This window comes from Thermobia domestica, chromosome 8 (assembly GCF_964235325.1).
Source record: "Thermobia domestica chromosome 8, izTheDome1.hap1.1, whole genome shotgun sequence".
Taxonomy (NCBI): domain Eukaryota; kingdom Metazoa; phylum Arthropoda; class Insecta; order Zygentoma; family Lepismatidae; genus Thermobia; species Thermobia domestica.
Genome location: NC_137461.1, coordinates 112,824,547 through 112,843,766, shown reverse-complemented (window position 1 = coordinate 112,843,766; position 19,220 = coordinate 112,824,547). Strand labels below are relative to the sequence as shown.

The following is a 19,220-nucleotide window of genomic DNA, read 5'->3' as shown; positions in this document are numbered from 1 at the left end:
TGGTCTCGCATATATTCTAGGTCAAAATTTTGCAATGTGTTATTCTATGGCTGTTAATGAATGATGATGTGATATTCTGTCAGAAGGCAGGTATTTGACCTAAAAGTCCCTTGGCAAGGTGAATGGTGGTTTGCCATTGCTTTCCATGGGATGAATGTTCATAACATCCTAAGGAGACGGAACCTAGAGTTCAATATGGTATCCGAACTTGTGTCCCCTCCGCTCCAAATTAAAAGAAAAGTTGTGCTGGAATTTGATCGCTGGACCATTAATTTTCGTCAAATTAATAGCATAATTTACAGCAAAACCAGCATAAATTGTTGCTGGATCCAACATTGTTTTCCAGCTTACAGGTCTCCAGCAACATTTGCCTCTTCTAAAATATCGTCGCCACTATCAACATTTACACGTTTTGGTCGTTTCCTTGAAGGGTGATTTTCCAGTATAAAGATGTTTTTATACCACCAAAAGCGCTTGTACACAACAGAAGAACTCCTCACAACACAATACGACCCAATTCTTTTGGTTCGTTCGGGCTTGTAGCATTGTTGGATTATCGCATTTTATCAACTTTCGCTTTCAACTTATACTGCCAGATCTAGAAAATAAAATTACTGACAGATATAGGGCCATTCCTACCATCTCCCACCAAACCTATAGGGACATCCTGCCAAACTAGTATTTGAATTAAACTTCCGAACTAGAGGGGGATGTTTTTGATAAATATATAGAAAGAAAATACTTATTCCATGTAAAAATATCATGTTATTTCTGCGAACCGGGCCGGGGATAAACTTTGACGAGAGGGGATTTCCCCGCCATTCCCCAACATTAATCGCTAGTAGTAATGTGAAAAAGACAGAAACAACAGAAATATCATATTTCGCAGCAATAGGGAGTTTTATTCGCTTTTCAGACCAAAAATAGAAGTTCATGTATTCGTGTGCGCCCGCGTGTATGTGTTTGTGTCGCAAAATAAAGTCCTAAATCGATGCTGTTATAAATTTCCAATTTACAAAGCTTTTCTTTTTTAGAAACTAAAGAAGGCTTTAATTCTGAAAATAAACCTTGATTAATAATAAATCTCATAAAATGTCTATTGCCCCAATCACTTTTTTGTTCCTGGAGGCATTAACGCTCAACTTAGAAAACTCAATAAATGTAAAATTACTAAATATACAATTAAATGTAATTCATAAATGTTGCGAGACTGCGAGAAGTCTCGCGAGACTTCTCGTGCGAGACTTAACCGAGTCTCGTCTAGCGTCTCGTCTCGCATGGTTTAGTCTCGTCTCGCGTCTCGCATAAAATTTTCACTCTCGTCTCGTGTCTCGTATCACAAATGCGAGACGAGACGAGACTTCTCGCGTCTCGCGTGCATCCCTATAGGAAAGTGCATGTGCACATGTATAAAATAGAAGGAAAAACGTAATAAAATGTGCTCAAAATCAAGAAAAGTCAGAGTTTACTTTTGAAAATTTTATTGAGCTTCGTGCCAACCATGGTGGCGCTTCGCAGCTAGTCTGTCGACCTCACTCATATGTACGGAGACATCGTCGTATACTCTCGCCCCGAGCGCTGATTTTCCATGCCACGGCACTGTTCACTATAAACAAGAAATGGATTCTACTATTATAGAAATAGGTATGTTAAAAATCCCACACAAGCTTATTATAAAACAAATTATAAAAGGGTCGCTGGCAAGAGGATGTGATAAAAGGGGATCGTGATAGGAATTAGATTGAGAACCACTGGCCTAGAGTAATTTTAACCAAATTTCTTATAGTCTGAAAAAGAGTGCTGTCGGGTTACCTATGGTGAATGGGAGGGGGATACATATAAAAGATTGCTAGAAAATGATCGGTATTAGTGTCGAATTCATAGTTTTCGGGGTCGCTTAGATAAATAGTGTGAATTTCGATTTCGCTTAACTCCGATTAAGCTCTCATTAGTAGGGATGGGCACGAGCGACTTTTCTTTGAAACTCGACTCAACTCGAAACAGACATCTTTGAGGTCTACTCTAGAACTCGGCGCGAAAAATATCCTCCAACTCGACTCGGATTAGAGTCGAGTCAAACTAAAACGAGCCAAATCCTGTGTGTAGTTCTACCTAGACAATACATAGACAATATAATTATTCTATTATCAATTATACTACTATTACTACAAATAATAATATTGTATATTATTATTATTATTATTATTATTATTATTATTATTAGTAGTAGTAGTAGTAGTAGTAGTAGTAGTAGTAGTAGTAGTAGTAGTAGTAGTAGTACAACACCGTGTATAAACATGAACGATAGATGGTTAGTAAAGGAATACTAAAAGCTAGTTGACTGTCGACGTCGGTAGTCATGACGTCTACAAGGCAAAGACATCGTTCATTACCCTAAGCTGTAAGCGTCGGTGGACTACAGATGGTCAACTATTGACCTCTCGCCAAAAATTGGTGGCCCCGCAGCGACAATCCGCGGTGGCGCCAGTTCCATTTTGAAAACTTTACTACCAGCGGCAGAGACGCGATGAAACGACAACGAACCACAAAATTACTCTCCCAAAATATGTTAAAATGCCTATATGTGTGATTTGTTTATATTTAGGTGTGCCAAAAAAACACAAAACAAATACCCCAGGGTGAACGCGAACTATCAATATTACGATTACTAGGCACGTGTTCTTCTGATTTCCCTACGGAAACGATCATAAAAAGCTAGCTTGTTGATGGATAAATCATTGACGTCTTAATTTAGCCAATCAGACAAACCCCTACATCTCGAGTTCTAGGAGGTGATACCGTGAACCGTTTCAGATTTATTGCTTTCTGGTGGGGAACTATCTATGTGCAAAATTTGAGCATAATAGCCGACATGCATCTTCGGTGCCTCTTATCTTTAGTACAATTTTAACCAGAGATGGTGTGGGTCAATGAAAATTTGATTCACGACCCACCATGATCCAGTATCACCCACCACCCAAATGACCCATTGGCCCACTCTGACCCATCATCCATCGTGATCTACTCTGACCCACCACCAACTATGAACCACTCTGTACCATTGCGACCAACTCCGACCCATCGACATCAACTCTGACCCATGATCCACGTCCTCTTCTCCGTTGACTAAAGAGGCTACACTTGTAATAAAACAAGACTGTGAAATTATCACTTACCGGAGTTTGAATTTCTACCGTCAATGGCTCAAGCACCTTTCTGTTACTATGCTGGTGGATCTGACCTTTACGATATATAATGGCAAAGTGTTCTCAACTTCCGAATTAAAATGAATTTAAATTTATCATATATAATTATTTCTTTGTTGCCTTACAGACACATTTCAGTAGAAAATAGGATGAAATTTGAAAGTCTCAAATCAAGGAAAAGTAGACCAACGTAAAAAAAGAAAGAAAAACGAATTTTCTATATCATTAAGCACCTGGAGTGCCACACTTTATCTAATCCACCTCGAAAATTATGGATTCGACACTAATGTCGGTCTTTTATATATATATATATATATATATATATATATATATATATATATATATATATATATATATATATATATATATATATATATATATATAATTTTGATGTCAGCCCCTTTCATTTCTCCTAGGAGAGCAAACGGATACTGCCACCGTTAGGACTAAATTTGGTCTTAAATGACATTAAAATTTCTACCAATTAATTTAGCGACCAGTGTTGCATTTAAAAGCTCGGCGCCTCTACGCACTTTTGCTCTCGGCGCCCCAATAACTACATATTTCTCCGCCCCTTCATCCCTAACTTAAAAATAAAACTTAATTCGAATATGCTTAATTAGTGAATTTATTACATTTAAATACCACTCACTACATGCTACAGCTACAACTACGTAACAAAAAATAACAAATGTGAAACGTGTTCTGAATTATTTTTAGATTTCTTACGCTATTATTATACATATTAGAACAGTAAAAGAGGATTGTTCATGAAATAGTATATTTGCTCTTGATTTTTAACTTTTTCATACGGAAAAAATTAAAATATTATTCAAGTTTTAAACTTTGCACTCTGCAAATATATTGCCCTCTAGGCAATGGGACTAATATGAAATGTGGACTAATGTGGACTAATGGGAAATGCGGCAGTTAGCGGTGCTGAAAATTTACGATTCGATTCTAATATCGGTTGATTTCGATATTTCTATGTCGCTACGTAACCACCCTGGGCGCTAATGGGAACTTAATTGGACTTGAATTGAAAGTAGAACTATTTACCTAAGCGACCACGAAGCTATGGATTCGATACTAATATCGACCAGTTTCTAGCATTTTTGATATGTATCCCGACAGTACTCTTTTCCAGACTGTAAGAAATATAGTTATAATTGCGCTAGATATATCAGAATTATGTTGAAACACACACATCCATCCACTTTTATATTCTGTATAAATAGAGAGTGAGCGAGCGAGCGAGAGAGAGCGACTAAAGGCATCACCACTTCCACATTGCAAAAGCATATATCAGGAATTGAATTGAAAATCTATGTAAAGACTTTCTGCTGTGGCGTGCTTCGTAAGGACAATTCCAGTCTGCTCACGTGACCTTTGGGGTTCATGAATTTCTTGCGAGCGTTGCGACTTTGGATTCTCTGTTTAAACCTTCGGTTTATGCATCGAATAAGTTTTCAAGAACATAAATGACATGCTGTATTATGAATGTTGAGAATTACCCTCTATATGACAAATAGCTGCTAATAAATACACTACATGATTTATTTATTGCTAGTGAACGAGTTTCTTAACTTGTATTTAACATTCTCATATATATAATACAGACCTACTGTGGACACCTACCTATTTCAGATGTTATATTTTAAACATAATAATTACTACATTCTGCAATGATTATGTTATATATATATACAACTGATGTATTTAATGTCATTATTTTATATAATTTTTTATGCATTGCGGAAAATATAATTTTTTAAAAAGGCATAGACCCAGAAGGGATTCGAACTCACAACCTTATGATTTGAAATCCAACAGCTTACCAGTGAGCTAACACAAGGACTTCTGCTAAGGTACTTTTAGCGATGTATAACGGTTCTCAAGAAAATTATGACATTCATACCCACTAGAAACGCTGTTTTTGTTCTACTTTGACATTTATTTTAGTACTTAGGCGATAATTATGTTCTATGTCTTAACTTTGAGCATTCTTTTACATATAGAAAGATTCGTTTACATATCTAAATGTTTCATTACGTATGGAGAGCTAAATGACAAACAAGCATGTGGTGACATTAATACAAAGTTTCGAAATATTGTGTCATTAAGTATTTCAATCAATGTTGCTTTTTCTCAACACTTGATAACAAGTCTTATTATATTTAAAAGAAGAAAAACTCATCTGCAAACTTTTTCCCGATTACAAGGGCTGGCTTGGAGGTTCGAACCTGGTTTACTATTTCCCGAAGATACCCGAAGTTGGACTTTGAAAATTTTTGCCTCAAAACACCAATAAAGAATCCGCTCAACCTTTTTGAGACAAGGTGTACCTCTGAAAACAATTTTTACTAGTGTGTCTTGACTTGTTTACATTATTTACGGAATTATTAATATATTTCGTAATAAGAAGATTATAACAAGATGGATTGGCCTGAATTTTTAAATCAACCCTCGTATTATTCCAACATCAATTCTTGGAAATGAAATGCAACTAATCAACAGTTGGAGAAGAACAATGCTCAGGAATTTCTCACCCAAAAGGTACCTCACTTATCCAGACAGCTCTGCTTCCTCCCGTCAGCCCATATATGGTTGAGGCATTTAGCTACTCTCGAGAGAAACGCCACGCACAAGCCCTCATGACGATGACAGATTTTTACGTGACAATGAAAAATCTATCAATAATCGTCAGTTCCACAACTTATTGGAACAATCAGTGTTTTCAATGTGATTTCTATTAACTTATGAACCATTCATTATATATTATTAGCAATAGAATAAAGTCAAAACTTAATGTTTTCTACGAACTATATTTTAATTTGTTAGTGTATTCTTGCGCTGTGAACTGGCAACGATGCGACGCAGGAAAAGGTCCAGAGAAGAGAACTCTCATTCTTCTTTTCAAGATGAAAGAGTGTTAGCGTTTTGACCTCAAGAGGACTTTTATTCTCTCTTTCTCAACATGTGAAGCCGCAAGTGTATATACTCTCAAAACAGAGAGTATAAGTCTTTCAAAATGTAAAAACCAGAATACTTCATAATGTTATGCTAGTGCAGCGTAGTAAATTAACCTTTTCAAATATTAATCTGCATCAAGTATAAGTGCAACCAACAGGAAGAATGTGATGAATTCATACTACGTAAATCCTGATAGTCTACTGTTCAAATAACAGTTGTCACACCGCCTGATGAAAACAAATATGTTTTGTGAACTTGATACAGCGATCGAAGTGAAGTTTCTGCAGTGGACTGCATAGCCAATCATCGATTCATCATCTTCGTTCGGTCGAAATTTCGCGTATTATTTCGCTTGCGAATCGGTTCGTTTATCGCAGTGATTGGGCCATCTTTTTCGTCTAAGTGAAATATTGTGTGTTGTGCTGTCATATGTTGTAAATGTTCTATATTCATTGAAATTTAAAGTTAAATATAAATGTTTCGCAAATATTTTCTTTTTAATATGCAGTGAAAAGAATAGTAATAATTTCAAAGTGTGCGATCCATATTATCTCTTTCTCAGTTAATGGAGAATATTACTTTTTAATAGTGTTCATGGCTTAGAGTAGAACCAAACAGGTAAGGTACTTCTAAACAGTGGAGAACAAACATTACTTTCGTCTCCCATTATCCATCTGGCGTCGTTCATGCATTGCTGCCCCACTTGTACTTCTTTTACAGGCACTGACCAGTGTAACTTGGAGCTGACGTACCAGCGACGGTGGGTATACGGCATGCGCCTCTGATGTATTTAACGCCCGAATCCTAGGACCGTGGGAGTGAGACTATTTGTTTACTTGCCAGTTCCTTATTGGATCTATTAGTCTTTTACAAATGAATGATGCTCTTAAGAAGACTCCAAAAGAGATCCAAGGTTCGAATCCCAATATTATCATATCTGGCTCTCGTCACGTAAACAAACTCCTCTTATAAGATATACACTTATTTGTTTACAACTTGCTTGAAATAGCACGACTTTTAAAACTCCTTAGCAATGGTTGGTTTTAATAATAATCATTCACGATTTACAATAAAATGATATCGAGCTTGCTTGATGCATTACCACCAATTTCCTTAGCACAACCTATACAAGAAATTAGAATCTGAACAACTATATTTTTACGTGAGATTATGATTTTATCAAGATTGATGTTATACTATATGCAGACATCTTACACGCAATTTATATTTAAAAAAAAATAAAATTACGCACATTTGATATGATAAATATTCAGTTACATATTAATGATGGCAATGACACCTTCCAGAATTTTAACATTTACAAATGACAAATTTATATAAATGCACAATTAGATATTTAACTCAGGTATGCGGATTTCACCAGTAAAATAATCAAAAATGCGTTGTAGTAATTCAAGAATTGAATCAATAATTTCTAAAGCAAATAAATTAATTTTAGAAATGCAATCAAGGTTAGATTATTTCTCTATATCTTTTTTAAAAAATAATGTTCTTAAAGTTTACAGATAGTTCCCTATAGATAAACAATGTTCCGAAGTTTTTTTAAATGTAGGTATGGAGAAGATCACGAATCCCAGAAATTGGCCTCTGTTTTTCCTCAACAAAGAAAATATTAAAACTGTTCATCCTACCTTATGAAGACTTTCCTCCTCCGCTTATATATCCACAGTTTATATGAAAACTGCACTTTACTTGCCGGAGTACCACAGTGGTTCCTAGTGTCCATTCCCAAGTCTTGCGGTAGCGTCTCCCGCTCAGTTTCCTGGGTTCAAATTCCGGAAAAGAAGTCCTCGTCTGGCTGGAAGTTCTCGTCTCCCTGGAGCGTCTATCTCTCCTTCTGGTAGGGCATCTGTCTCGGTTGACGGGCCTGGAACTCGTGTCTATGTCCCTCTCTATTTTCATGGTGTTGGGATGCAGCGATACGTGTACTTGCAAATGTTTATCCATTGGCACGTACATCTTCATTTCAAATAGCACAGTTTTTATTAAACACGACAGCACCACAAACTTTTGTCTATTCCTCTTTCACTTATAGCATAGTGCTAAACTTTTCCGATGCAAATAGCCCACAGTCACCAAAAGCAATTAGTTCACCGAATAAAATGAAGCGTCAGAATTAACCCTTTCCGGATCCCGGCATTTTTTAGACTTTCAATCAAGCAGCTACTGCATCGTCACTATTTATCCTAGGATCATGGTTCATACCTCATTCTCTTCAGAACAGAGCTGGCTTTCAAATGGTACCATATACATACTCATACCATATACCAGGAGAGGAAAAATTGATGTCGAAGGGAAAATTTTGAGGGAATTTTTTGTCCCCCCTGCCCTCTCCCCTGTGTGAACGTCGAGACCTCCAAAAAATCTGATAAACAGTATTTGGTAAACTAAATGTGTGTACCAAATTTCAAGTTTCTATCTTGAATACTAAGGGCGGGAGAAATTTTAACATGAATTCCCACAATGCCCCAAATTACCACAATACACTATGATCTCAGGGAAAAAATTTCCGAAGACATCCCTAATTAACCTAGTATCATGGTTCATACCTCATTCTCTTCAGAATAGAACTGCCTTTCAGACGATATGACTCACGTGTCTCCATCATGTATCTAAGGCGAGAAAATGACGAAAAAACGGGATTTTTTGGGTAAAATATCCCTTTTTTCAACTTTTAGTCCCTCTGGATCCCCCCTGTTTTAACGCAGAAATCTGAAAAAATCTGATAAATACTACTAGGTAGGCTGAAAGTTTATGCACAACTTCAATCTTCTCGGTACAAAAGTAAGCCCGCCAAAAATATATATATACCGACAATGTACCACATTACCCTATACAGAGGGATATTTTTTAAAAAATCCCTGAGACATCCCTAATTACCCTAGGGTCATGTTTCGCCCATCATTCTCTTCAGAATAAAATTGCCTTTCAGACGGTATGACTCACGTGTCTCTATCATGTATATAAGGCGGGAAAATCACGAAAAAAGGGATTTTGGTTGTAAAAATATCCCTTTTTTCAACCCTTTGCCCCTCTGGTTCCCCCCTGTTTCAACTCACACATCTCAAAAAAAAATCTGGTAAATACTACTCCGGGGACTGAATGTTTGTCCAAAATTTCAATCTTCTACGTGCAAATATAAGCGCGCCAAAAAATATTGAACATAGGCTTCATAAGGGAAAATATATATTTTAGAATTATGACGTCATCACCTCCTATGTCTGGACGTAGGACGGTCTGAAACCATACGTAATGTCTTCTACAATGCCTCTGGACTTGAAAACCAAAAAAAACCCGGACGAAAAAGCTCAAATAGAATAGAAATAACGCAATGTACCATGAAACACCCTAAAACGAAATATATATAAATACTTCGCTTTAGCCCTGATTCGTTTTACGTATCTTTAAATTATCATGTTATTATAATAAACATATCAGCTACTAATTACTAACCATAAATTGCATCCAGATATCGTCGATTTATTCTTCTGTTTTATACGTACATTAAATATCAACAGCAACCATATCTTTCGTATACGTATCCTCTAATTTCGTGTGTATATCTCCGTAAAGAGCTTTCCCATAGCAACTAATAATCTCGACAATAACAACATGTTCTATCAATAACAAACTAATAATCTTACTCATGACAACATGTCCTGTCAATAACAGCGTTCTTTCTTTTAATTATATCTAAGCTATATGCTTAATTATTGCGCCTCTGATCAATGTTGATAATATAGGTACAGATTAATTATAATAGGGATATATCGCTGTAGATGTCGCCCAGAACGGGAATTCCGTAACAGTATTACAGAGAAGGAAAGAACCCTGTATATTTTCAAAACATTCACTTTTTGAATAGCCCTCGTACTAATTATTATTACATCAATCCTCGTATTAATTATTATTATTACATCAATATAAATATTTTTCTTTTCTCTTCTTTCTCCATATATATATATCAATTCATTTATAACAACATTTTTCTTTTATTACTAATTACGTATCATAAAACGTCGATTCATTATAAATATCATTTATGGATCTATTCAAAATTATAACTAATTGATGATTTACGCAGAGTTACTAGTTAGTTGTTCCTCCTTTACATTGAACGATAACATCCATATACAAACAACATTATTTATAATTAAGATCGTCATCTTATCAAAACAACAACAAGATCAGAAGGCAATAATTACATTTGAAGGCTTCAATTTAAAATCAATGTCATAGATTTCAAGTTAACATAATCAAATCTCTTTTGAACATGTAAAGTAAAATAAAGGTAAACATAACACTCAAAGTTAATACAAAGATAAAATAAATTAATCACATCATAACATGTTGCAGAAATATAAAGTCCAAATGAAGTATTCACAACACAACTCGTAACATCTGAGAGAATAAATTAAGAATTGTTATCCAAATTTAATTTAGTTAACATATCAGGGTTGAAATTTTAACCAGCTTTAGCCGTTTACCTGCTCCAGCTTTTCATATCTAAATTATATTTATCATCAATATTATTCACAAATAAATTAATAGACGAATTTTGCGTTGAATAACCGTGGGAACCTTCGGCTGGTATGGGATTAACCCCAACCATATCAGCGGGTTTTAGTTTAAATTATGATTAACAAATGGGTCAATTAAAGTACATTGAACACCACAATCTTGGTTATTTTCTCTTGACCCATTTCCTGTTTCATTCATTACTTCGGTCCTATTCCGACAGTTCCTGCCATCTCGAGATCTCCAATTGAATCTGTTTTGGGTCACACTGGTGTGCATGACATTGTTACTGTAATTACGTCTTCCACGAAAGTTTCTTCCGTTCGTCCAACTGTTCCTCGGATTATTATAATTCGTTCCATTTCTACCGCTAGAATTGAATCTTCCATTAGCTCCAGTTCCAGTACGTATAACAGATCTTTCACTAATTCCAATGCCAGTATTGTCACGTGACCTCTCATCGCTGCGAAGATTTTCGGTATTTTCATTAGTTATATTCAGGTTTCTGACAGGAATTGGATTGGGTGGATTACGATTACTTCCGCTAGGGTTCGGGAATTGATTCTCGAAGTTTTGAACTAAAATTATCAGATGATTGAAGTTTACGCATTGAGCAGACAACAGAATCTGTTGTAATTTATACGGCAATAAAATGCGTACGGAAGCGATTATTCTGGATTCTGGCTGAAACGGATTGACGAGTTTAAGTTCATTATATGCATTGATTGTAAAATCCGTAAGAGATTTATCGACCCGAGGTGAATAGTGTCGAGTTCGCACCATCGCATCACGGTTAGCTAACAAGAAATCATTTTCGTAATTAGCCAACAGGGCCCGTTTAAATTCTTCGTAGGATTTTATATGGTCGCGAATAGCTTTAAACCACAAGGAACAAGGAGGAAGTAACAGATGTGGTAACAACTTCATAAATTTAGATTGATCTACACCCATAATCTCGCACTCTGCTTCAAATTTTTCTAAGAACGAGCTTGCGGTTTCGTCACACTTACCGCTGAATTTAGTCATGGCCTTAATTTCACTGACCTTAACGTTTATTTTGCTATAGTTATGTTTTTGTTGGCGTTGATAATGGTCTGGAACCCTTTTGTACTTATTTATCTCCTTTCTTCTTTTGCGATCTGGACTTTGGAATCGCCTTCTGTGGTTTTCCACAACTAAACCATCATCAGTAGAACTCTTAGAAGAAGATATCCCGTCAGTTTCTATTAATGGAGTTCTCGGGCAGTGATGCAATGCTTCCTGTTGAAGATGCAATGTTCCCTGTTGATGATGCAATGTTTCCTGTTGATTGGGAGTACCCAAAGCCTCCTTATACATAGGATTATTGTAGTCACATTCCCTCTCTTGTAACGATCTGATTTCCTCTTGTATGTTGGATATCAGTATGCTATGTGAATTGACCTGGGCAGTAATATTCACTATCTGATTTTTTTGTTGGGCTGTCGTCGATTCCACGGCTTCAACGGCTTTCTTTATCGACTCTGTTTCTAGAGCTAGTTGATCCTGTCTATCTTGCCATTTGTTACTAAATTGTTGAAACCTAGTATCAACTTCTCGCGTCATATCATTTGTAATTTTGTTGGTAACTTCATCAGCTAATACTTGCAAATTTTCTTTCAAATTGTATTGCAAGCGATCAAAATTTTCTTGCACACCTTGTACTTTATCTGAAAGAGATTTATGCTGCGCTAGTATCTGTTCTAGCTTTTCATCGTTTGATTTCAGCTTTTGATCGTTCAATTTCTGCATCTGTTCTAACTTTTCATCATTCAATTTTTGTTGTTGATCCAATTTAGTTTGTTGTTGATCAAATTTAGTATCAAGTAGTTGACTAAACATATCAATAAGGTTAGAATAGGAATGTTCAGACAGAGTTACGGCATTTCCAGGTATGGTTTCATTTGAAATGCTGGGTACTTCTTCAATCTCGGAATTCTGCATATTAGCAATTCTTTGTATTCTCTTCCCACTTCTCAAAGTAGTGAAACTCATAAAATACGTATATACATAAACTCAGTTCTTACTATTCTTCGGAACTAAATAGTATAGTATAGTCCCGTGTCTTCGGCACCAGATAAAACGAAATATATATAAATACTTCGCTTTAGCCCTGATTCGTTTTACGTATCTTTAAATTATCATGTTATTATAATAAACATATCAGCTACTAATTACTAACCATAAATTGCATCCAGATATCGTCGATTTATTCTTCTGTTTTATACGTACATTAAATATCAACAGCAACCATATCTTTCGTATACGTATCCTCTAATTTCGTGTGTATATCTCCGTAAAGAGCTTTCCCATAGCAACTAATAATCTCGACAATAACAACATGTTCTATCAATAACAAACTAATAATCTTACTCATGACAACATGTCCTGTCAATAACAGCGTTCTTTCTTTTAATTATATCTAAGCTATATGCTTAATTATTGCGCCTCTGATCAATGTTGATAATATAGGTACAGATTAATTATAATAGGGATATATCGCTGTAACCCGTATGGTACAAAATGTACCATAGGATCCCCAAAGGGTTAAATCCTGATAATAATGCTATAACCATAATAACGTATTAAATATTTACAAGAAAAATCGATAACGACCGTAGTTATGGACGAAGTGTGTGCACTGAACCGGCAGCTAACCCGGTTTTAGCCTGCCATGTTAATAGTATAAAATACTTTTAAAAAATATATAATTTCATTCCGGAGTACGATTTGACGTGCTATAGATGTTCTCGGTGCGAAAGACGATCTTGGAGTGCATTCCTCTTCCGCTGAGGCGTTTTCCGGTTTTCTAGAAAAAAAATAGACGTTTTTTTTTCTTCTCTTTGTCAAATTTGAATTGTTGGTTCTGATTCGCTGTCGTGAGTACGTGACACCATTTTCAAAAAAAAAAAAAAAAAAAAGATTAGTGGCGTACCTTGGCTTTCTAGCGTCGTTTTCTTGCTAGTACGTGATTTTAGTGAACTTCATATGCACTTGCGAAGATGCAAGATAAAAAATTTTGGTTCCTGGCTGTCTGCTGCGTGCGATTCACAAGATTTGTACACCTATATCCTGAGAAATTCTGGCTCCACTAACAATAGCAGTGCATTAGCGTTGAGTCGGGAGGCGCTATTGTGGGTGGTCATTGAGCTCGTACAGGTAAAAGCTGAAGAGTGTGGGCTGCCTTCTTAATAATTCTCTTTTTTTCTGAACTACAAAGAAAATTCTCTACCTGCGAAAAATAAAGGATTCGCTTTGCAGAAGAAATGAAACAAAATAAAATATGTTTCTTGAGTTTTTAAATTAACTGAATTTAAATATTTATTTTAATCGAAATGCATTACTAGTTAATCATGTGTGTGCAAGTAATTGTCACACAAGTGTTATGATGATGTCTCCTATTTTTGTGTATTTTAGCTGAAGAGTGTGGGCTGCCTTCTTAATAATTATGCCAAATAAGTGTGGTAGATATTTAATGCGAGTTTTTTTGTACTTTTCATTGCGTAGTGCTTCTACAGTTGGGAATTATACTACTGGAAGAATTGTGATTAAAACATTTCCGAAGAAGCACTCATAAAATGCTGAAGGTTAAAACGAGCGTTTCTGATAGGCAGCTGTACAGAAGAGGAAGAAGAAATACAGAAGAATCGTTGTGTATTGTAGGCTACACGCAATTGAATTTTGCACAAACTTTAAATCCCATATCATCAGCTTGTGAGCATACCGAGAAAAGTGCACCTACAACAACGCATGACAGTGAGAGCAGTGAAGTGATTGATTCTAAGTGTTGTAATAGGCATAAAATAGCTGTTACAATCGGTAATACAGTAAGTATATCTGAAGAAACACAAAGTAATCCGTATGTATCAGACCAAAATGACGATACTGTTCGTTGTATTTCTGCTCGTGATTTAAAGTTTGAAGGTGGTTTTACATCTGAAAGTGCGAAATTTCAACAGAAGCTAGCAGAATGGGCAATAGAGGCTATGAATAAATTAATGACTGTGCTGAGATCACATCAATGCCATGCCGCTTTGTCGAAGGATGGACGAACGCTTGTAAAAACACCACGAATAATTGAAATACAGAACATGCCTCCTGGAAAATTTTGTTATTTTGGATTGTTAAATGGTATTCAAGACACTTTAGGTCATATCAAAAGTACACCATCTACATTGAAACTTTTAATATATGTGGATGGATTGCCCATTTCAAGGAGCTGTACAAGTCAAGTTTGGCCAATTAGTGTGATTGCTGTTGGTGATGAGGAAGAACAATTTGGTCCTTTTCTTGTAATTATTTATCATGGAAATGAAAAACCTATTTCTGTTGAACAATACTTAAGGCAATTCGTAGATGAGGTTAATGCTTTCATGAGAGACGGAGTTCATTTCCAAAATCAACACATTAACATAAAAACTGCATTGCGTAATTTGTGATACTCCTGCAAGAGCATTTGTAACGAAAACTAAGGGACATACGGGCTATTATGTTTGCAATAAATGCGTTCAAGAAGGGGAATATGTAGATGGACGTATCTGTTTTCCATTGGTAAACTGCACGAAGAGAACAGATGCCAGTTTCAGAGAACATTATCAAGAAGAGCATCACTTAGAGAGATCTCCATTGGAAGAAATTGTAAATTTTGGAATGGTGAGCCATATCCCATTGGATTACATGCACCTAATTTTTCTGGGGACTATGCAGAAATTGTTGAATTTGTGGATGCGAGGTGAAATACCCATTCTTTTAGTAAGCAGGAAAATAAGAGATATGTCTGCTATGATGTTAGATCTTCGCAAGTTTGTACCGAATGAATTTGCAAGGAAACCTCGAAGTTTGTATGAAATAGATAGATGGAAAGCTACAGAATTCCGGCAGATTCTGCTGTACACAGGTCCTTTGGTATTCAGAGATAAACTCTCTCGCGAAAAATATTAGCACTCCCTTGTTCTTCACGTAGCAATATCGATTTTAATCTCTCATAAATACTTTGAAACGTTAGGTGAATATACAGATTCCTTCTTCATTACTTCACAGAGATATTCAGTGTAATATGTGGGCGCAAATCAGTGTTGCTAGACATGGCAAGGTAAATTACACACACATTCCGTCCAAATTGCACAATTTTACACACAAACTGGAAGGCAGTGCACACAAAATTCCACAATGCATAACTACCTATCTGTGTATATTGTTTGATGATGTATACACCTGTACGCATTCAAAGATTTATCCATTGTTCAAAGATTTATCGTTTGATTTATTTATTTAGTTATTATTATAGTAAAACCGTCATCTCCTTATCGCCTTTTGTCACAGAAAGTGTGTTGAATCTTTGATCTAACGTCTTTCTCTTTTTTTTTTCATTTTTGTCTTTGTTCAATAAAAGGGCTCCCATCCCTCTCGTTCACTCTGTTGTTCATAGTGTTGCCACGAGACGGGACAGAACCCTTTTAGATGAGACAGGAGACGAGACGGGACGTCTCGTAAAATGTCTCGTCTCGTCTCGTGTCTCGAAAATGCGAACCGCTGGCGGGAAAGGCCAAGATTCAAGCTGCCAGCAGTCATATAGATTGCAAAAGGAAAATCCCTTTTGTGAGAAAACATGTTGAGAAGCCATCATAGAAAAGTGTCCTATGTCTATTGAATGAAACAATCGTGATACATGAGCTTCCAGGAATATCATCCTTAATCTCTTGTCCCAAATTTCCCTTGCTGTAAACTCAGGAATTCTCTTTCTTTATTTCTGGTTGGAATGATGACAAACAAAACAAAGACAGGGAAGATTTTTACAAGGTCAAGAAACCGAACTACCACCACCAGCCATTCAATTTGAAAACTGGGTAAGGTCTATACTCATCACAGGCTGTAGTTGAAAGTTCTGGCTGAGGTGGCGGAATTATTTTTGCTAAATGAACCGAAAATGACAATTGAAGTACGTCATCTTGCAACTAAAATGTTGTCTTCTCTCTCTCTGTCTCTCTCTCACACATATATATAAAAGCACACTTTTACCATTTTACCAATCGCTCGCTTACAGCAGTCATGTAAAATTCACCTCTTCGTTTAGAAGGCGGGCGAAGGACAAAGAAAGCAAAGACATTGTCGACGAACCCTTCAAATTGTTTGCTTTCAGCAAATTTATGATACCAACAATAACACTGGAGTTGAAGAGGTTTTATAGGGGGACTTCGTTTTGTTATGCGGAAATGTTTGATCTGACCAGAGTGCGAAATTGCCCTCTGCTTCCATATTGAGAGGAGGGGAATACTTCCCTCCTGAATTATCTTCGGAAATGGTTTCTTACAGGCGCACAAAACCTCTCGAACTTGATAAGTTTAAAGAACATTTGGTATAATATTCATGGAGCTCCGTTGAAAGCAGAAAATATTCTGAGAATGATCAAAATTCGAACATTGAAGAACATAATTAACAGAAAAGAAATAGGATACCCAAACCATATTTTTAACCTTGCTATAAAATGTATATCCTATATTTTTACTAATTCCTTACTCCCATAAAAGTAACCTGGGGAAGATATTCTCTCCAAATTTTTCAGACTAAAATCCTTTTATCCCGTACGATTTCGCCACCTGACACAATACGAAAAAACAAATGCTGTTAAAATCCGTACGCATGACCCTTCCGGGACTCAACTCGGGGCCTTCAAGCCGATGGTCTATCGCCGCAGACCGCTCGGCTTGGTATGAAGATGTACGTTGTTCGATTACGAATAGATCACGACAATATAAGAAACTTAAATCCAAAAGGCCACCCAAAAATCAATTTTTTAGACCACTAGCTAATCTGGGTGTACTGTCATGAGTTTGTTACACAAACGGAGCAACCACCATATAGGGGCACACACCCCGCGGATATTGGAACAGATTTGTACCATGGAGGTGAAGACTGGCCCCAAGCATTCTTTCCTCCGATGTGTCGTTCAGCTCCCATTACTATGGCAATTTAAGTAGAGCTTACTGTGCAGTAACGTATAAAATTTCAATCAAATACTTTCTATTACTCAATAAAATTACTTGGTTCCAAGCTTAAAAAAAATTGTAACAAATCTAAACATGCTAAAATGGATTGGTATGAGTTAACACTGTGAAACCTAAAGGCTGAAATATATGAAGTCAAAGTGTACACACATTATAAATATATATATATATATATATATATATATATATATATATATATATATATATATATATATATATATATATATATATACTGACACTATAAAGCAAGTGGGCTGATAGTATACGGTAGTGTCGGGGATAGTGACACCTTTACATCGAACTTTGCTTGTCGTGTAAACATTATTTGACATTAGTGTCTTCATCTTCGACGTACCTATGAGCAATTTACTGTATATTCGTGTATTGAAATGGTGAAACAAATTTCAATGTTTCAGAATGTAAAAAAAAGCCAGGGCCGAGAAGCCTCAGACAACTAAGAGCAGAGATATATTATCTTGTAAACTATTTGTCCTTGCATTGTGAGCTTATTTGAATTTATCTTTTAAGACCTTTAGGCAACTTTGGCCTACTCCGAATGGATGGTGATGGGAAAATTAGTGGAATGAAGAAAGTGGTAGGACACAATTCAACTTCGAGAAAACACACACACTCGATGTTTGTCCACCACAAAGCTCACATGGCACTAACCGAGATCGAACCGTCTACCACACACACCAGAGGTGAATGCTTCACGGTGTAGCTACCGTGACATTTCTTGTCTTGTGTGTAATAACTTAGTTGTATCTTGATTAGCATGGTGCAGTCTGCTACATTTTACTTTCGTTCCCATGGTATGCTGCTATATTTTTTACGAGACAAGACGAGACAAAACGAGACGAGACGGGACAGAACCTCTCGAGACAAGACACGAGACGAACACATTTTTTCGAGACGAGACAACCTGAAGTCTCGTCTCGTCTCGTGGCATCAATAGTTGTTTATCTGTTTGCAAAATTGCATTTTCTTGACAAGTAATGGGAATACAAGTAGACTTCTTACCGTCCTTCTCATGTTTTGGTCAACATTTACGGTCAATATTTATTCATATTGCTTTCCTTAAACCTCGGAGTTGTGAGCTAACGGGCATGACACCCGCTTCTGAAAAACAAGAAATGAGATAAGAAATGACAAAAGAAGCAAGATAGGTTTTATTACCACTCTGCCCTGGAGTCAGGCGTTGGCGGTCGTAGTTTTCAGGAAAAAAATGGAAAAAATGAATATTTGAATGAAAGGTCTTCGCCAAAATCATCAATGACCAAAATTTTGAATAGTGCCAAACTACACACAAAATGCACACAGATTGGCATTACACACAAAATGCACACACAGGACAAAATTGCACACATTTTGTGTAATTACACACACTTTGGCAACGCTGGCGCAAATATGTGTCTTTCAATGTTCATGGCCTGATTCATATAAAAGATGATGTTAGTGTTTTCGACCCCCTTGACTCATT

The 19,220-nt window shown here is 36.2% G+C and overlaps 1 protein-coding gene across 1 annotated transcript; it reads left to right on the top strand.

Moving 5' to 3' along the window:
• The first annotated feature begins 14,399 nt into the window (after window positions 1–14,399).
• Window positions 14,400–15,898, top strand: LOC145691808 (uncharacterized). The gene is given in 2 exon segments (XM_081767120.1): window positions 14,400–15,151; window positions 15,153–15,898. Coding segments are annotated over 2 exon segments (954 nt in total). The 5' UTR covers window positions 14,400–14,722; the 3' UTR covers window positions 15,678–15,898.
• Window positions 15,899–19,220: the final 3,322 nt, after the last annotated feature.